Source organism: Galeopterus variegatus, unplaced genomic scaffold (genome assembly GCF_000696425.1).
Source record: "Galeopterus variegatus unplaced genomic scaffold, G_variegatus-3.0.2 Scaffold207, whole genome shotgun sequence".
NCBI classification, from domain to species: domain Eukaryota; kingdom Metazoa; phylum Chordata; class Mammalia; order Dermoptera; family Cynocephalidae; genus Galeopterus; species Galeopterus variegatus.
The window spans coordinates 7928-29672 of NW_007726318.1; the positions used below are offsets into that span (position 1 = coordinate 7928).

The 21745-nt window shown below is 40.0% G+C and overlaps 1 protein-coding gene across 2 annotated transcripts in view; it reads right to left on the minus strand.

The window, feature by feature from the left end:
• TRIM2 (tripartite motif containing 2) overlaps nt 1-21745 on the minus strand; it is a 52806-nt gene that overhangs the window by 1494 nt on the left and 29567 nt on the right. For both annotated transcript variants that reach the window (XM_008565824.1, XM_008565823.1), the window contains 3 exons: nt 7048-7151; nt 6636-6803; nt 730-898 (listed from right to left, as the gene is read on the minus strand). In XM_008565824.1, coding sequence (XP_008564046.1) covers nt 730-898; nt 6636-6803; nt 7048-7151 — 441 coding nt within the window. The remainder of the gene's footprint in view (nt 1-729; nt 899-6635; nt 6804-7047; nt 7152-21745) is intronic.

The following is a 21745-nucleotide window of genomic DNA, read 5'->3' on the forward strand; positions in this document are numbered from 1 at the left end:
GGGATCCGAACCCTCGGCGGGAGCGCCGCCGCGCTCCCAAGCGGCGTACTGTAGCAGTGCACCACCGGGCCGGCGCCGGAAAACCCACACTTTATAATTTTGGGTGACATTCAGAAACTGGCGGAACTGAAGACAAAGCAAAAAGAAAGATTACGCAAATTAATGTTAAATGCCAAAGGCATCCTTTCAAAGGAAAATTAATAAATTGTTTTCAGCCTCTTTTGCAGATGTGAAAACCTAAGTAAGCTAGTGATTGCAAAGCGGTAGGTACACTGAAAAGAGAAGTAAGAGACTACCCTCTCTGTACTCGGCAAATATTCTGAACTCCTGTTCTCTTATAATAACCTAGAAAAGAGAAAAAAATTCTCTTTGAGAGGCTCTTTAAATAAAACTACAGATAGATGGAAACAAGAATTACTCCACTGTTCTTCAAACGCTTTTATTTTTTAAATATTTTATTTTCAAATTTATATTTTATTTAATATATTTGAAGATTAGAATTCTGAGTTGTAAGCCGCCACCAATAAAAATCACACGTGGACTGCAATTCAACTTACTGCTGGCAGGGTAACTGAGAAGCATTAACCATGCTTAGATTTCATCCCCAGCATCTTTCCCAAAGCCAGCAAACACACGGGGGATGTGGCATCTTCAACATGTTCCAACATCATGCAAATGTGAGCAGAAGCAGCATTAAAAAGGGGGTTTACATATTACCGTCAAGTGTACCTGCAAACTGTCTGTCCCCATTTCCTCGGCTACCAAACCTGGTGACTATTTTCCCATTGGGCTGGAAGATAAACACGCAGCATGCCTTGTTGTCTACCACAATAATGTGCCCATTGCGGTCCACAGAAACTCCTTTGGGCCCCATCAGCTTTCCTGATCCAATTTTCGTCTATTAGAGACAAGTACAGAAATCAGGTACAGACATCAAAGATTAAAACACTACAGAACACAAAGACAGACTTTTGTTTTAGTAAACATTTACTTGAATGCTCAAACAGGGAGGCACAGCTACTTGTATATCACAATGATCTTCTGTCCTGGAAAACTGGAGCTTTGTCGCATCCATTGTTTGCTACTGCTATTTATATGAAATCTTATTTATAAATAAATAAATAAACAAATAAATAAATAAAAGAGATCACCGCCAAAAATGTTCTGGAATTTCTTAAACTGGGGTCCCAACTCCCTGGTAAGGAGGCAGTGTGGTATAGTGAAAGATCCCCAGATTAGCAGAAGACTGGCCTGCTTCTGTTACTTGCTTTGAACACACCTGGGATAGCACCATGGATTTAATTTCCTTAAACTTCAGATTCCTTATGCATTTAAAAATGTCGAAAAATGACCTGAATAATTTCCACTGGTATTTTTGGAATATGTATTAAGTAAAATAATGTAGATAAAGTGTTTAGTGTAGAGTATAGCCCATATTAAGCAGTCACTAGAGGGAAACCATCATTACCACTGTTATATATCATAATTTATATCAAAATTGTCAGTCAGGCACCTGCCATTGAACGTTACTAGAATTAAGTTCTACATGAGTCAAAGTCATGTCTATTTTGTCCACCACTGTGTATTCAGAGCCTACCCTACTTCTTGGTGCATAATAGATACTCAACAAATATTTGTTGAATATATTAAAAAGAACTATGGTGATTAAATGGTTCCACTTTTCACACTATTTTAAAACAGGAGAAAAGCACTAGATTTCTATCATCCATATACCATAAGCATTTTAAATCTCATTCATGTTCCTGAGTAGACTACAATGTGTATGTAAATGCCTATTTGCTATGAAATGCAGGTCTTATACCTTTTTTAAAATTGTAATGTAGTTGAGCCGACCCCGTGGCGCACTCGGGAGAGTGCGGCGCTGGGAGTGCAGCGACGCTCCCACCGTGGGTTCGGATCCTACATGGGAATGGCCAGTGCGCTCACTGGCTGAGCGCGGTGTGGGCGACACCACACCAAGGGTTGCGATCCCCTTACCGGTCACGGAAAAGACAAAAAAAAAAAAAAAATTATAATATAGTTGATTGTACATATCTGTGGGGTACTGTGTTGAATATCATTACCTGTGTGCAATATGTGATGCTCAAATCAGGATAATCCATATATTCAACATTGTGCAATGTGATTGTTTTTTGTGGCCCTTTACCAATTCCTCCTTTATTTTCCTCCCCCCCTCCCCAGGTCTTATACCTTTACTTTTATTTTTATGGATCTATTTTCTAGACTACATTAAAAAAGTGCTTCACTCATTCACCCGTTTACTTACTAATTCTACAAACACTGCCTGAGCACCCACCATGTACCTGACATTGTGTTCTAGGCATGTAGAAAACAAACACGAATGATGCACAGCTTCTGTGCTCAAGAATGTCTCAGTCACACTGCAGAGACAAAAATGTCTACTGTTCCCTTGTTAAAGTGCCTGGTATTGAGTCTTCAAATTGGTAGGTTTGGAAGAATTCAAATAGGCTACCTCAGAAGGCACGTGGGAACAATACCTTGATGAGACAGGTCACTGCAGACAGGGGAGGAGAAGGCGCACACAAGGCAAGGGACAGCAGATAGGTTTGGAAGAATTCAAATAGGCTACCTCAGAAGGCACGTGGGAACAATACATTGATGAGACAGGTCACTGCAGACAGGGGAGGAGAAGGCGCACACAAGGCAAGGGACAGCAGAAGAGAGAGCATGTTAAATCAGGAGAACTATATGAACCCCAGTTCTCCCTTGCACCCAGGCTTAGACAGACCTGTGTGTCTTTTTATGAAAGATTTCTCAGATATATTATTGAACAAAGCAAGTTACAGAACAGTGAGTATGGTCTGAGCCCACATGCATTAAATCTGTGCATATATGAACATATACTTCCAGAAGGAAAAGTGAGAAACCACTTAGTACCTGTATCTTAGAAAGTGGTGTTAGTGGTGGCAAAAGAAACTTTTACTTTTCATTTTATCCTTGTTTGTAGGCTTAGTTTAAAAATCTGTTTGCAAGTCTTTTTAAATTAAAAATTAAAACCCAAAAAAGTTACATTCTCATAAGTTCTGCTTTAGCCCTGTCATTTTCTCTCTATATATTAGCACCATTTGATAGAAATGCAACATGAGTCACGTATATGTCTTTAAATTTTCTAGTACAGGGATGAAGACTCTCATAGTGGTTTTCAGACTTAGTATGATCCTTTATTCTTCTAAGTTTATAAATGACTGAGATTCAGATTTGATCTCTTTAGAGCAAAGGGACAAAATTACTAAGAAGGAAATAATAGTTTTCTTGGCAAGGATATTTGTTGTGTAAATTTGATTCTGATTCTGCAATCTAGCCCAAAGATCAAAGAGGCTGTAACAAAACGGTGTGTAAAGAAATGGTATTTGTTCTTTCATGTCTGAATGGAAGATATGTCAGCAGAGATCAAAAGAAGGAGATGGCACTCTGATTATTGAGACAAAAATATTATTACTACCTGACATTATGAATGCTAATAGTTACTTAGAATGACTTAACCATATAATACCAAATGGATAATTATCTAGAATAAAAACAGAAAATAAAGGATTATCCCCATTCTGTCAAGTAGTGATAACTAGGGCAGATCTAAAAGAATGACTTAAATGTTGAACCAAAACTTCTTTACCTTCCATTTCCCTCCATCACTCCTAGTTTAGCCGCACTGGATTCTACCAAGTGAAACAAGAATCACTGCATTTGGCCTGACTGTGTGTTCCCCATCTTAAACAGAATAGTAGGCAAAAGTATTTTAGACCGTGGATGTGGAATGACTGAATGAGAGAGCTTCTAACTCAACAAATACATTCTTAAACTGACGAAGGAAGAGATGGGATATTTTAGAATATGGTGACCAGAGGGCTAGAAGATATGTCAGGATGGAAGATGGAAAGGAAAAAATTAGAGGAGGCAGAGAGGAGTCAAAATTAGGGCTGAGAAGTTAGTGAATTAAAGAAAGGAGGACATAAGATGTTACATCCCTGAAACGATTAGGAATAAACAAAAAGATTTTGCATTAGTGTAAAAGGAATGTCTTTCTCAGCACCTATTTAATTTTACTGAGTCCCACCAAAGAAGAAAATAAGTATCTCTTGATATATAGTCACAGACATCACACTTGCATGAACTCCCATGACAGTGCTAAAGTGTTTTTATGTGCTATCCTTTTACGGTTTTAATAAACACCTATCAGAAAAAAGGATATTGCTGAGACTGTACCGTATCCATTCCCTGAATCCTCTAGGGGGTATGAGTGTTCTTTAGTGTTTATTCTGATTATTACCAATTGTATTCCAACAGAAGCCAGTTCCTCCAAGAAGAATGCCTATGACTATGGAACCACTGAATGAAAAATGCTTAAGTCAGGAAAGCTTTTTTTCTCAATATATAACTCCTGTCTCAACATGTGAAATCTATTTTAGTGTTAGCTCCTGAATTTACGAAGACAAGTCATCATTTTGCTAGAGTACGAAACAAGAATGAAGAGTTGTCTCCAAACTAGGTGAACATTTTAAGAGATCACTGAATAGTTTTCATTCTATTCATGTTAAAGTTGTCATATGTAGGTATGTCTTACCACAAACACAATCATGAAAATAAAAAAGAAGGGGAAAAAGTTAGAGGGAAAGAAAGGCAAGAGATCTTTCTGTACACATGGCCATCACATGGAGCCATCAAATTTCTAGTCAAACAAAAAATTCAAGGGCAACTGAAGAACTGTGTACAATACCGTGGAATTAAATGTAACAGCTTTTTATTCTAGATTGAAAAGATGCTGCTTCTCACAAAAGAGAGACTCCAATCTGAGAGCTAACAATAACATCGGTAACTCGTTTTTATAAAAACACTGAGGTAACTATAGCAATCTAAAGACTTTAAAGGAAAATATATATTCCTCCAATAAGAGGCTAATGAGTGAACTTCTGGTAATCTTCAGGATTTCAGAATGGATTATGAAAAGCAGCAACTTCTAACATTTAGATGAGGAAGTGATGACCACCAGGCACTTGCACGTGGTCATGATGCTGATCAAACAGACCTCCCTTTATGGGCAAGATTGCCAGAAGCACGGGAAAGAACATTTCTTAGATGCCTATTTCAAGTGAGGCACATATAAAATCCATAAGTAAAATCTCATTTAGTCCTTACTCAGATCCTGAGATGGATTTTTTTTAAATCCAAAATTTAAATATGAGGCTATTGAGTCTCAAGGAAATTATATAAATTTTTTTTTTTTTCCTTTTTTCGTGTCCGGCAACGGACCGCAACCCTCAGTGTCGCACCCGTACCGGACCAGGACCGGCAACGGGATCGCAACCCTCGGTGCTGCGCCCGCCCCTCGCTCAGCCAGTGAGCGGGAACCGGTCTGTATGTGGGATCCGAACCCTCAGGCGGGAGTGCCACCGCGCTCTCAAGCGGCGCACTGTAGCAGTGCGCCACCGGGCCGGCCCGGAAATTATATAATTTTGTTGAAGGCCAAACAGTTAATAAAGCGCAGAGCTGGGATTCCAGTGGGTTGATCCATCTGAGTTCAAGTACATGTTGTCAACTGAAATAGAAGCCTCTGGCAGACTGGATGGGGGACTACAGAAGGCATGGTGCATATGACCTTCAAAAAGGTCTTTGACAAGGTGTCTTATGATCTTCTTGTGAACAAATGTAGAAAATGGGCTCAATGATACAATTCTTTGATGACTCCTTAGAAGAGAGATTTCTATCACCAGAGAGCTCTTTACTCTTTGAGGACTTGCTGAAGAAATATAAGCCATTTTTATGTTATATAAGCTTACTTCCAAAGATGACGATGGGAGTGACAGCAAATATGTCAAATAATGGGATCCTTCAAAATGAAGCTCAACTTGTGCTTTTTCTGTAAATTTAGGCTTCATTTTCTTTACTTTCCAAATCCCATATTACATACTTTAACACTGTTTTTAGGTTGCACTAAACAATTTATGACTGATTAGAGGCTGACATGAGCTATTTTCTGTCATTTCTTGTGCATTAGTTTTTTTTCCTAAATGGGCTTGTACATTTTTAAGAGATGGAAACCATGTCTTACATTTCTGTTTCTCCCATATAATCTGTCACAGGCCTGGCAAAGTAGAAGTCACTTCATAAGTGACAACCTGTAGATTAATTTGAGAAATATAAACAAACTCTTGATAACCCTTTCAACAAAGGGTTGCTGTTTTTCATTAAATTGAGGTATCAGGAACAATTTCCCTCTAAATATATGGTATTTTTTTTAAAAAGTGAGCAACCTAATTGCTTTATAAAATGAAGCCACATTTAGGGTACATATGAGTAGATTTATGAAAATGTCATTGTTACTCTGGCTTCATAAAACTTAGATGTCAATATGTCTTTGTGTATGAAGAATTGTTGACTATTGTGTTGGATCTCAAAAAATAAAAAGACAATTTCATCTTGTATTTCCTATCCCTTCTCTCTATTGTTTAGTGGCCACTTGGTGGTTAATCGATGTCTTTGTGTATGAAGAATTGTTGACTATTGTGTTGGATCTCAAAAAATAAAAAGATAATTTCATCTTGTATTTCCTATCCCTTCTCTCTATTGTTTAGTGGCCACTTGGTGGTTAATCTTACCTTAAATTTCCCATCTGAAGAGAAAATGCTAACCCATTTATTATCATAATCTGCAATGATTATGTCCCCACTGGGATGTACAGCTACTCCTGTGGGCCGCTGCAGCTGCCCAGGAGAGCGTCCTCGTATGCCAAAACGACTTTTGAACTGGCCATCATTGGAAAATACCTGTAAAACAAATTACATTCATTGGAATGTGAACCAGCACAGAAATTGCTGAGCAAGAAATAGGCAAGAACATTTGTCATATATACTACAGGTCAGAACATGCAAACTCTATTTAAGAAAAATAGTCTACATACACATAATAAACTTCTTCCCTTGTGCCATGTATCTTAAGTCTAAAGTAAGAAAATATGCAACTATACTTTATCAATGTAAGTAGTTAAAGATATACAGTTAGGGGCTATACCTGCACACATTGGTTGTTACTGTCTGCAATTAGTATCTTTCCACTTGTAGATGCAGCTACCCCCTGAAGATTTGTAAACTCTCCTTTATTTCTTCCTTTAGTACCTAAAAATAAATGATAAAGTCACAGAAATTAAGCATGAGGGAATTAGATTTCTCAGTTTTAGCAAAAGAATAATTCAGGCTTCCATAAGTAGCCTGAGAATACATTATTGTTTTTCACTACACTTTTTAAAAGAGAGAACTCTCTCCCCGCAAGACCTAAACTGTATGCTACCAAACTTGTCTTCCAGAACAATAAGCCTTTGCAAAATCACTTTTTTAAGGCAAATGCCAGTCTTCTCTTATTAATTTGTAGCTGCATATTAACATGATTAAAATATACTGGGATTCCACAAAGAGATAATAATTAAAACTAATATTCCAACCAAGGAGAAACAATAGGAGAGGAGCCTTGCTTTGGAGTTTTGCCAAGATCCCACCCTCTCACGCAGCACTCTTAGAAGAACCTAGACGCTTGATCTTCAGTGCATTTAACAAACCATAAGGCCACAGATGTTATAAAAATAACAGGATGATTTTCATATACAGATGCTCCTCGACTTACAATGGGGTTACATCCCAATAAAGTCCAAAAATCGTACGTTGATCCATCATAAATTGGGGACCATCTGTACTGGATTTACTTATGATTTATTTTCAAAAATTCAGTATCTCATAGGCAGTGTATTCTTCCTGAAATTATAAAAGATATCTTGACAAGGCACTTTCTAGATTAAATGAATAAGAAAGACAAAAGGAAATTAATCCAAGGACATATTCTCATCTTACTATTTTTTTTTTTTTTGTCTTTTTCCATGTCCGGCAACGGATCGCAACCCTCAGTGTCACCCCCCGTACCGGACCGGGACCGGCAACGGGATCACAACCCTCCGTGTTGCTCCCGCGCCTCGCTCAGCCAGTGAGCAGGAACCGGTCTGTATGTGGGATCTGCACCCTCGGCGGGAGCGCCACCGCACTTCCCAAGCGGCGCACTATAGCAGTGCGCCACTGGGCCGGCCCATCATCTTACTATTTTTTAAAGGGAGAGCTGAGGCAGGGGGGAAAAAAAGCAAAAGCATGTACAGGTTAACAGGTATCTGTTTTTTGTTTCAAAAGAAGTTTTTATAACTTATTTCAATATGACTATGTAAATATTAATGGATGGAAACAGAATGAGCTTTGCTCAACGATGACCAGGAAGGAAGTTTAAAGTTTCATAGTTAGAGAGAGAAAACCATGCCTCAGTTTTATAATTTCATTTATATTCAAAAGAGCAATTCGATATTTTGTTTTTAGACATCAATGTAGTGTCTTAGGAAAGAGCAGACAAGGACACACTGATGGTGGATAATGTCAAACACACACTGAAGCACTGCATGGGAAGAGACTCTTCTGAAACAGATTTGTGGGTTTAGGAAGTGAAACTGGTGATGTATTGAACTCAGAAAAAAATCAACAACAGAACTGCTGTGCAGAACAATCTTAGATCACCCAGTTCTCACCAGACTCACATAGCAGTCATTTTTTTTGAAGCCATGGACTCTGTCAAGTTTACTCAGTATCTCCCTATCTCATCTATACTCACTTAATGTGAAAGAAAAATTTGAGATCCAGATCCTCAACAGAACATCTTCCACGTTGTGAGGGAAACTGTTCTATTTTATCTCAAACATATTAGAAGAGAGGGTCTTCTGTATTTGCTCCACATAGAATACCCATAATATGCATGTATATGGTATCAGTGAACACTCTTTAAAAATGGTGTGCTGGGACGACCCTGTGGCTCACTCGGGAGAGTGTGGCGCTGGGGGTGCAGCGGCGCTGGGAGCACCGAGGCCACGGGTTCGGATCCTATATAGGGATGGCCGGTGTGCTCAGTGGCTGAGCGCAGTGCGGACAACACCAAGCCAAGGGTTGCGATCCCCTTACCAGTCACAAAAAAGCAAAAAAAAAAAAAAGAAAAAGAAAAAGGTGTGCTGGTATCTGGTGGTGGGGGACAGAGGAAGGGGTACCTTGAAGGAGGTATGTACTAATGTGGTATTCACTTTTGGTCATTCCCCCAATGTCTGAATAACAGCTGGGTAACAGGTACAGCAAAACCGAAGAACCAGAAAAAGAAATAATTCTAAACCGCTCAGTTTATAAATACTTTTTAAAAGGTAATGGGGGCAGGTCAGCTTCTCTTAAGAAAAGCATGGAATTTAGCAAGATGAGGAACTGAGGACCACTTAAAGAAACATAATTAAAAAACAAGAGTTGTACAACTAAGACTGGACATAACAAAAAATGTAACTGTAGAGAAAACCCAGGCTGTTCTAGATTCTTGCTTATGTAAAATTGGAATTGCACCCATGGCTTAGAGGGCATGCAGGAAGGGAAAGGAAATACTGCAAATAAAGAGAGCGGGGGCTAAAAAGCACCTGAACAGAGCAGATGAACACTGATTTGCTGTCCTCTGGTTCAGCCAGGTAAGGACAAAAACTGCCTGCTGCCTCCTTCATTTAACCTTTTGTCCATCCTGCTAAGGACAAAGCTTATTCTATTCAGAGATGGCTCTGTAGGCAGCAGCAGTTGATGAAAGAAGGGGAAAAAATGGGGAAAATAATTCTTTAGGAAGGGAGGGCCTTAGTCAAAAAGATTCTATTTTCCTTCTGAAAATATGGAGGTGATGTTGGAAGAGGGAAAACACATGAACAAAAAACCTAACATTTTTTTTTATTCTTTGAAGAAATAAGCACACATTTTTGAGTGTCAGTAGAAAATGGGAAATAATTGTATTTTGGTGTATAATTTTAAAACTTGGGAATACATTTAGTCGGACTCCATATTAATACCATTCAGAACGAGGAGATGGAAGACTATCTGCCCAACCTGAAATGAACAGGAGATGCTCAGTACCTGTCAGTAGAGGTCACGAGAGCCATGGAACTGAGTGCCAAAGAACGCACTGCTGATAGACGTTCTATAGCCTCTACTAAGCTCTGGGGTGATGGGTCAGCCGAGCTCTTATTCTTGGTCTCAAGTTAACAATAGCTTGGGTCTGTTGCCCCACGTGTAAATAAAATCACAGGGTTGGAGGAACGTCTGCTAGTCTAACATTGCCTATATGTTTTTAGAAGAGGCTAGATGAAACAGGCACTGCCATTTTAATTTTATAATATTTGTTTTGTTGTTGTTTTGCTTGGTCAATAAGTTTATTGTCTTTATCTGAAAAGTCTTCATGGAAAATTGTTGTTTGGTTTAGGTCTCAGCAGCCCACTCCTGAGCTCTGAGGAAGTTTACTTCTTTCTTAAGCTTGTAACACTTGTTTTTAAAAATCTTTTTCTTTAAGCCACATGGCTCAGTTTCTGAATAGCTGGGTTGGCATTACTGGTAACATCTCTGATTCTTAGGAGCATTTTTTGTCATCAGAAATTAGTCATCATCATTTTTTTAAAAACACTATTTGAAAACACAGCAGGATGACAGTGTTGCTCTTGAAGATTAAAGGACACCACCAGCATATTCTTGAGGGACAACTGATGCTGATTATTTTTACTAGCAGTTAAACTAGAAAAATCTTGATGGTGAGTAATGATGCAGAACGATAGCATATTGTCTCTATGCTGAAATGTTCAAATGTTTATAAAGTGTTTTAGGACAAAAATAAAATAAATTGGGGGCCGGCCCGGTGGCGCATGCTACAGTGCGCCGCTTGGGAGCGCGGCGGCGCTCCCGCCGAGGGGTCGGATCCCACATACAGATCAGTTCCCGCTCACTGGCTGAGCAAGGTGCGGGTGCAACACTGAGGGTTGCGATCCCGTTGCCGGTCCCAGCCCGGTACGGGCACAACACTGAGGGTTGTGATCTGTTGCCGGACACGAAAAAGGACAAAAAATAAAAAAAATAAAAAAATAAATTGAAATTCCAGAAGTTAGAAATAATTTGGGATCATGCTTTACTTTTCAAGATTTCTAGTAAATTCTCTTTCTACAAAAGACACCCCAGTAAAGTATTCCAAATATATGATGAAAACTAGTTTTTTCCTAATGAATATAAATGTAACGCAAAATATGCATAATACTTATAAAATATTTTCCTGTCTAGTTTGATGCAAAAAATTTCATTTGATGGTTACATATTGTCTAGTAAAATGAGTAACACAAATTTTTTAAGTAATTATAAACAATTTGGCAATAACTTCATAAGATAATTGAACTCGTATTTTCCAGATGATAAACTAGCCTATGAAGCACAAAGTGAATTTCTAAGCCAACAGCCTCTCACTCGTGCTCCTGGCCACTTCCACCCACTCCTTCAGGAGTATTACACAAGTAAGGGAGCCCCTAGACTGAAATACGGGATCAACAAATGCAGATTTCCTCTACCCACTCCAACTTAATATGAAAATTAATGCTAAATAAATCTAGATACTTTGAATGGAATAATGCAACAAGATGAAACTGAGCCTAGTGTCTAACACAGTATCTTCAACCAAGCAGGTGCTTAGCAAATACTTGCTGAATGAATGAGTGCATGAATGAGTTATTAATGACTGAATGAGTAATTTACAACCCACATTACATTATAGGAAAACAAAATGTTCAGTAACATTTATAGCACTTTCTTGTAATTCTCTCATGTACTCCCTATAACAATCGCATGAGCTAGCAGGGAAACTATTATCATTCCCATTTTATAGATGAGAAGGTTGAAACTAGACACATCACAAAGGTACCTGGGTAGTTAGAGACAAAGGAAAGAATAAATCTTGGTTCTCCTGACACTTTACATAGTATTTTTTCCAGTAAACACATTATTTCTTTCTAATTGGATTTTAAAATACCAGGTTTTGGAGGTGAGGATAATTACTCTTTGGGCTTATATGGATCATGTTTTATCCTTAAAATTCTTTAGAAAACCCCACCCTGTATCACATGTCATTTTAACTGTTTAACTCTCTGTGTCCCTCACTAGACTGTAAGCTCTCTGAGGGGAGGAGGAACATCTGTCCTGTACACTGTTGTACCACTGCTGTACCTTATAATGCAGCACAGTGCCTAGTATTCAGTAAACATTAGTTGTATCTTTTTTTCCACTTGAAATGCAAGAAACGTTCCCAAGGATGAGATTCTCTAAGGGTGTGGAGGGGTTCCTATAAGGACCTTATATGCCAAATTAGCATAACCTTCCTCCTCATTTGTAGGGAGGTAAGGTGAGGCAATGAAGAGGGGCATAAAATAATATATCTTCCTCTGGACTCATGCTAACTGATTTTACACATTCGTTTGAAATCACACTGTTCTAAAGTACAAATGAGTGTTTCATTTGACTTCTCATCGACTCATTAAGGTATAGTGTATGAATTACATAATTTCAAACAATTCAGCTGTAATCTTTCACTCTTTCCCACATCGTCCAGCTTCCCCTTTGTTCAGCGACTTTATTTAGTAGCTGACAAAGCTCATGGCTCCTAGTCAACAAACTCCAACAGTCAGGGAAAAATAATCCCTGTGTTTCAAGGAATCATCATCAACAGATGCTCTAAGCTAAACTCATTCAGGACTGTTTTCTGATACAGTATTAGAGGAATATGATAACTCAACTCATACTGGGCATATAATTAAGTTCTCAGGCATGGGAAGTATCAAATATCTCAACTTTAGAAACAGTAGTTAAAGGACAGTTTCAATGAAGAAAGATCATTGTGCAATTTAAAAGACATGGGTTTCACTTTTCTAAGCCTCCATTTCTTCAATGGGAAGAATAATTATGCTGTCCTGTAATTTGGCTCTTGAGGAGTAGAGACTGGGAGGTTGAAAGGTGGAGCTCTGATTGTAGCATTTGCCCATTTCTACAGTGTAAATGCTCCCATCATGGTTGAATTCAAGCTACCAACATGAAGTCATTGAACAAGCCATTATGAGCTGGTTCCAGCATACCACATATTATACTGTAGAAGGTATATTAAGATGTAGAGTTATTAAGAACTGAAAGTATATTATATCTACTGAGGATTTTAAGTATGATGACATTTAGCACAAGGCCTGGCTCAGACAATGCCTGTTCCTCTCTCCTGTTTCCATTTCCCATCTATTCCTCCCTGAACCACAACTCTTATTTTCGACATTTCAGTAAAGCTCAGGATTTAAAGTAACTTCTCTGTACTTTTCACTTCCAAATTGATCTCTGTGGTCCTGACATCAAACCCCAAATGCCTACTACGCACTTTAACCTAGATGATCAAAACTGAAACATACCTATTCTTCCTCTTCCTCTCCTTATCTTGGTTGATAATGATAATAATAATAACAAAAAGTCAACATTTCCACTTGAAATGCAGGAGTCCTTACCATGTGCCTGCACTGTTCTAAGCCTTTTTATCCATTATTTTAATTCTCACCACATGAGGTGTGCATTAAAATCATACCCACTTTACAGATGAAGAAATTGAGGCATGGAGAGGTTAAATAATTTTCCCTAAATTATATGGCTAATAAATAGTAGGCTGAGATTAAAATTGAGGCAGTTAGGTTTTTGAGCTCTTTATCTACTGTGTTCTTAACTACCTATTTCTTCTATACTACAACTATGAATAATGTGTTAACTAGTACTACCTACTTCACCTCTCTAAAGTGTAGTGAACATTACTCAGTGCCAGGCACTGTTCTACGCTCTTTTGTGTATTAATTCATTTAATCCTCACACCAACCCTGAGGTAGGTTCTTTTATCCCCATTTTATGGAGAAGATTGAGCACTGAGAGGTTGAGTAACTTACCCAAGATTGCACAGATAGGTAAGTGGTGGTGTTGGGGCTGGAACCAGGGCAGTCTAGCTTCAGAGTCCACAACTATCTACTCCACTGCCTCACGGCCCTACAGAACTCAAGTCAAACAGTTGGGAGATCAAACTGGTCACGAACTTCTGCCCTCCTCCTTCCAAGCCTTTTATAAATCTGCTGTTTCCTCTCTACTCCATCACATCACTCTTAATTCTGGAACTCATAATAGCTCATGTGGACTACTGCAGTAGCTTCTTCATAGTTCCCGGCTTCCCGGGAAACATTTTCAATACATCCCTTATAATGCCCCCAGGTTCTCTGGAAAGAAAATATCTTAGTAAGTCACTACACTACATTATATCATACAATGCCCGCTGCCTCCCTCCCCCATATGGCTATGGTTTTCAAGCCCTAATGTATCACTGGAGTTTGCAGAATGCAGATTCCTGGTTCCTCTCCAGAGAGTCTAATAATTCTGTAGATGCAGCTGCAAATTCGGGAATTTTCATTTTTCCCGGAAAGCAGGGAGACTATAAATAAGCTACTGCAGTAGTAAACTCTCCTTTCCTCCTTCCATCTGACAGACTCTTTCTCTTTCAAAGTCTATTGAAGTTTAGTTGTCTTCTCTAGGAACCTTTCATAACTACCCTCCACCTGCCACTCTCTTCCCTCAGCCCATCCTGACTTCTACGCCTTGATGCATACCAAAGGCACAACATTTTTTGCATGTCTGTCCCCTTCTCAACTATGGCTTCCTCTAGATCAGAGTCAGGATCTTATCCCACTTTCTATATGACAACCTAGCACTGAAGGTCCTCAAACAGCAAAGTCACATCTAACTAGGGGGCTGGATAATGGGTGAGGAAGATGAAAATTTTTGTTGAAATTACCCCCCAAAATCCTTTATATCACCAGAAAACGATGATTCGCTTTCATGAATATATATAATTAACACATGTACTTTCATGAATATATATAATTAACACATGTACTTTCATGAATATATATAATTAACACATGTACTTATATAATTAACACATGTATTAGTGTTGTATGAACACTAATACATGTTTTAGGAAAACTATACATCTTTATGCACAAAACCAGTGCCACAAAAAAGCTCAGTATGTGTGAGACCAGCCAAAGGAACAGCAGGATCACGGTTGCCATCTCACATGTGTAGTTGAATCTAAATGATTTCTGGATTACATGTGGCAGTCTTCAACGCATGCATAAAGGGATTGTTCAAATCATGTATGTTCTATTATCATGCACCTAACAGCCTGAAGTTCTAAAACAGAGGTATAACTGTAAAATAAAGTTGAACCCCTTTAACTACTAATATAAACTCTACCCATTTGTAGCCAAAGGCACAGATGTTGGAAAGACAAGTTCTTAGACCAGCACTGTTTGATATTGCCTGGCATAGCCCCATGCCTGTGAACACATGGGAATGACTGCCTTGCAGCTTAGTGCACTGTTGCCTGGTCTGTGTGCCCCTGGACCTCAAAACTGGGGCCTGACAGTGATGACAGGGAAATAAAATAACACAGTAGGTCATGACTTGATCTTATTCAAACAGGCAAAGTACTTATGCAAAGCATTCTTCTGGGTATTGCTGGGGATTATAAATGATCAAAGACATCATCCTTGACCTCAAGAAATTTACAATCCTGTTGGGAAATAAGACCCAGGCATAAATAATGATCACCAAAATATATCCTAAAAAGGAAGATGGTACTTGAGGGAAGGATAAAATTGGGAAAAGAATTCATGGATGAAGGTGCCCAGGTGTAAGAGCACAGAGGGCATTCAAACAGCAGTGAGCTACGACACCAATTTGTCCAATCTCATCACTTTTCGTCCCTCTGACCTTTGCTCACCTTGAATGGGATGTGCTCCCCAGATCATTAATCATGGTTTCTCCTCTTCACTTTTTTTTTTGTTTGTTTGTTTTTGTCCTTTTTGTCTTTTTTACTGACCGGTAATGGGATTGCAACCCTCGGTGTCGCGCCCGTACCGGGGACCGGCAACGGGATCGCAACCCTCAGTGTTGCGCCCACACCACGCTCAGCCAGTGAGCAGGAACCGGTCTCCACGTGGGATCCGAACCCTTGGAGGGAGCACCACCGCGCTCCCAAGCGGCGCACTTTCCAGTGCGCCACCGGGCCGGCCCGTTTTTGTCCTTTTTGAGACTGGCCGCACCGCGCTCAGCCAGTGAGCACACCGGTCATCCCTATATAGGATCCGAACCCGCGGCGGGAGCGCTGCTGCACTCCCAGTGCCGCACTCTCCCAAGTGCACCATGGGCTGGGCCCTCCTCTTCACTTTGCCTTTTCACTTCACACTGGTCTCTCTGTCTAGGATGCCATTTCCTCCTGTCAACTTGGACAAGTCCTACTTGTTGGCTAATATACCCTCCGCCAGAAAAGTAAAATGGCGTTAAAGACCGAGATACACAAAATGGTGCCTGAGAAAGTTTTCCAGAAAACCCCCACCCAGAAAAATCCCTTAGCTGCCAAGTCACTTTCCCGTGCACACAATTTTGCCTGCTTATGAGAAAGTCCCAGCTCAGTTTAAACCCCACTCACTTCCCTCCCCTTCCTTCTTAGCCAATAGGAACAGTACAGCTCAGCCTAACGGGATATAAAAGGCCCACCCCAACTCTCCCTGCTGCTGCTCCCACTTTCGAGAGGGCAGCCTGTTTGTTCATTTTGCCTGCCTAATACACTTCGGTTGAGTCCCTGTCTCCTAGTGTGTTTTATTTTGTGCTTGGGCTGGGGTTTTTCCTTTCACTACTCATCCTTCAAGTCCAGGTTTAAGTTCCTTCTCATTTCTATAGATTTCCATCTCCTAACCCCTGGTATTAGAGTTGGTTATACAACAGTCACCTTAAACTGTAAGCTCTTTGAAGGAGGATATCTCATTTCTTTCATCTCTATATTCCTATCTAACATAATGCCTGGCAGGTACTAGGTGCCTTAGAAATGTTTTTTGAGGTATGTTATTGCGTAGCAAATGTTGAATGTTGACTGGACTCTGGATTAGCACATAAAGAGGAATACCAAAAAACCCCAAAAAACCTTAGGAATAAATTTAACAAGGAGGTGAAAGATCTGAAAACTGTAAGACATTGATGAAAGAAACTGAAGACAACACAAATAAATGATAAGATGTCCTATGTCAATAGACTGGAAGAATTAATATTGTTACAAAATCCATACTACCCAAAGCAATCTACAGATCCAGTGCAATTCTTATCAAAATTTCAATGACGTTTTTTACAGAAATAGAAAAAGCAATCCTAAGATTCATATAAAACCACAAAAACTCCCAAATAGCCCAAACAATCTTAAGCAAAAAGAACAAAGCTGGGGCCGGCCCGGTGGCGCACTGGAGAGTGAGCCACTTGGGAGCGCCGCGGTGCTCCCGCCGAGGGTTCGGATCCCATGTGGAGACCAGTTCCCGCTCACTGGCTGAGCGTGGTGCGGGCGCAACACCGAGGGTTGCAATCCCGTTGCCGGTCCCCGGTACGGGCGTGACACTGAGGGTTGTGATCCCGTTACCGGTCAGTAAAAAAGACAAAAAGGAAAAAAAAAAAAGAACAAAGCTGGATGCATCACAGTACCTGATTTCAAAATCAATTGCAAAGCTAGAGTAATAAAAACAGCATGGTACAGGCATAAAAATAGACATATAGACCAATGGAACAGAATGGACAGCCCAGAAATAAACACACACATTTACAGCTCACTGATTTTTGACAAAGATTCCAAGAAACATGCAATGAGGAGGAAAGTCTATTCAATAAATGGTGCTGGGGAAAACTGGATATTTACATACAGAAGAATGAAATTGGACCCTAATCTCATACCATATACAAAAATCAACTCAAAATGAATTAACATTTAAACATGGGACCTGAAACATAAGAAAACATACAGGAAAAGCTCCGTGACATTGGTCTGGGCAATGACTTTTTGGATATAACCCCAAAGCAGAGGCAACAAAGCAAAAATAGACAAACAGGACTAAATTTTAAAACTTCTGTACAGCAAAGGAGACAAGCTACGAAATAGAAGAATATATGTGCAAACCATGTATCTGAAAAAGGGTTAATATCCAAAATATATAAGGAACTCAAACAATAGTAAGAAAACAAATAACCTGATCTTACAATGGGCAAAAGATCTGAATAAACGCTTCTGAAAAGAAGACACACAAATGGCCAACAGGTATATTTTTTAAATGCTCAACATCACTAATCATCCGGGAAATGCAAATTGAAACCACAATGAGATAGCACCTCCCACCTGTTAGAATGTAATGTAGACCGTGTCAGAAGGACAGAAGAGGGTCCGGCCGCACCACCGCCGTCCGCCGGGCGGTTGGGTGGGCTCGAGGCCTGAGAAGAGCTCCTTAACCCCGGGGGTGTGCGGGGCCCTGGGGCGGCGGTCATCTTCCACTAGAGGATTCCGAGGGCAAGGGTCAGCTAAGGATCCCGGGCCCTTCAGTGGCTGGGGTGGCCCCTCTGGGTGCGGGGAGGCCTGCTCGGGACCAGATGCCGCACCGCGTAGAAAGAAATAAGATACCGGCCCGCGCCCGTGCGCCACCGCTGTGCAAATGCGGCCCTTGGAGCCCACTCTGGAAACCCCAGCAGTCGCTCTCCGCTGGCACCGCAATCTTAACCCTTGGGCACTGGCCAAAGGTTGGGTAACGCTTCGAATTCGCTCTCATCTCATCTCCTTTTCCCTAAACGTCTGTTTTGAATATCAGGAGCTGAAGATCCTGCAAGCCCCGGTCGAGGCCCGTGCCTGTGTGGCTCGTGCGGGTGGGAACGCTGTCCCCACACTCTGCACTACTGCATTCATTAAGATTCACAGCATCGGCCAGCCCACAGCTCAGCGGGAAGACCCCGCTCCAAACTGGGCACTTGGGAGATTCTAAATGCCAAGTTGGGTCCGAAAGAGTTTGTGGAGAAGACTTCACTAAACTCTGTCTAGAACAAGTGATAAAATATTATTTAGAGAGGTGTTTGTATGCTTGGCGAACCCTAGGCTAAATGATGCATTTTCAGAGAATATTCTTGGATTGTCGATCTATTTGAATGCATGCAACATATATTTTTTGAGGGAAAAAAAAGGTAGAAAGAAATTCTTAATGCTAACTATAGACAGCAATGAAAAATGGGGGGGGGAGGACAAAGAAAATTAACATTATTCATAATTCCTCAACCTAGAGATAACCACTGTTAGTATTTTGGTATATTTTTATCTTTTTATATTAATAATTTGTGTGTCATTCTGTAGCCTAGTTTTTCCCTTCAGCATTATATCACATTTTCTATACAGTTAGGGAATAGAATTATATATAAATCAAACTACATGTACCATAGGTATGAGTAATGACAAAAAATGCAAAAAAAAAAAAAGACAAAAGATAGCAAGTGTTTCTGGGGCTGTGGAGAAAAGAGAATTGTTGGAAATGTAAATTAGTAGAGCCATTTTGAAAAACAATATGGAGGTTCCCCAAAAAATCAAAAATAGAAACATAATCCAGTAATCCCACTAGTAGGTATACATCTAAAAGAATTGATATCACTATCTTGAAGACATATCTGCACTCCCATGTTCGTGGCAGCATTATTCACAATAGTCAAGATATGGCTAAGTGTCATGAATGGATAAAGAAAACATGGTATATTTACACAATGAAATACTATTCACCCTAAAAAAATAAGGAAATCCTGTCATCTCTGACAACTTAGATGAACCTGGAGGATATTATGTTAAGTAAAATAAGCCAGACACAGAAAGACAAATACTGTATGATCTCACTGATACGTAGAATCTAAAAAAGTCAATATCAAAACATCATGTTATACATCATAAATATATAGTTTTTACTTGTCAATTTTAAAAATAAAAAAAGAGGAATGGGCCAGTAAGATTTGCCTTTCTTTCTGCTCCTACATACCCGAGGTGTACAGCATCTGTTATGGGCTGAATTAGGTCCTCCCAAAATTCATACGTTGAAGTCCCAACCCCCAGTACTTCAGAATGTAACCATATTTGGAGAATAAGGCCTTCGAAGAGGTGATTAAGTTACAACAAGGCCATCAAGATGGGGCACTAATCCAATATGATGAGTGTCTTTATAAGAAAAGGAAGAGGTGCCAGGGGTACTAGTGTGCAGAGGGACAACCACGTGAGGACAAAACAGCAAGAGGCCAGCCATCTGCAAACCAAGGGTTTCCTCAGGGGAAACCAATCCTTCTAGCACCTTGATCTTGGACTTCTAACTCTAAAACAGTTCCAATTTTAGAACTGAGAAAATAAATTTCTGGTTTTTAAGCCACCCAGACTGTGGTGTTTCGTTACGGCAGCCCTAGCACACTCAGACAGCATCTTTACTTCATTAATAAACTCGGATATCATGCTGTATGCCACACTCCGTTCTGAGTTCTTTACAGATGTTTAAAGAACATCTTTCCACCTTTCCAGTGCCAGTGAATCACTAGGACTTCATTTCTCAATGGGTAGGAGGGGAGAAGAATGCCCCAGCGTGGGAGCTGGGGACTCAAAACCAAAATCGTTTGTGGGGAATGGAGGAATGCCTCTAAGATGTCTGTCTCTCTCCTTGCTTAGGTGTCAGAGGAGAGAGATGATAATGATTAATTATAATAACAATAGTAAAATCATAGCTACCATTAATTGAGCACTTGCTATACATAGACAAGTGCCGGGCATATTATAAGAATTCTCTCTCATTTCACCTTCAAAACAACCTTACGAACCTTAAAAGTTAGGTAATATTTCATTCCCTTTATTTCACAGAGGAGAAAACAAGGTTTAGAAAAGGCAAACCAGTTGCCCAGTTGCCCAGGAGACTCAAGATTCAGACCTAGATCTGCCCAACTTCAGATCTGAGCCTTCTGCTACTCAGCACACTACCTGGAGAAGTAGACTAAGGTCACTTGGTTGGGGGATGGAGGTGAATGGAAGAATGAATTTATTAATGCAGGAGATCAATGAGAAGCAGCAAGTTAAGTTTTTTCGAAAAGAAAGGATAGTAGGGAAAATCTGACAGCCTTAACAATGACACGTTCAAGAACAATAGCTCTCATTTATTTAGTTCCTCCTCCATGTTAGGCATTAAGGTCGGAACTTAGAACAGTTCTGAGAAGCAGGTAGTTTTGTATTTTCATTTTACAGACATGGAAACTGAAGTCCAGGGAAGCTGAGAGACCTGCCGAGGCTCCAGTAAGTGGTGGAACCGGAATGGCAAACCTGGGAGGCTCCCAATCCCGCGCCCATCCCAGCTCGTCCGCTCTGTTTTGGCAGGTGTATCAACAACCTCTGCACCCACACTGCGCATATGACCAGTGAGTGCATGAGGACCTCCAAGCTCTGAACTGACAAGTTACGTATCATACCACAGTCTTTACCAAGATTGGGTCTGAAGTATTAACATACAGCCGCTTTGCCCAAGAATGTTCCAAGAAGCCTTAGTTTCCCAAGATGTTCCATGGAAAAATTCTATGGTTAGAAAAGTTTGGAAGTGCTGCCTGTTATCCCTCCCCTGCCTCAGAGACTAACAGTGCACATCAGCAGACTCTAAAGCTTCTGAGAAGTTCTGCAGTTTAAAAAAAAAAATCTGTTTCTTCATCTGGCCTAAGCTTTCCCCAATTGATTTGAACCAGAGAATTGTTTTGTTTTTCTACATGTGTCAATTAATACACTGTGCAGCACCCTTTTAGAGATATTGCAGTGTAGCACTAAACCGAGAGAAAAAGCAAGCAGGCTGAAGCAACTTTCTGAAACTAACCAAAATGCACATTTTTTCCCCTAAGAATTATGAAGCCCTTTGTTGTTTACATTTAATTTGCCTTCTACT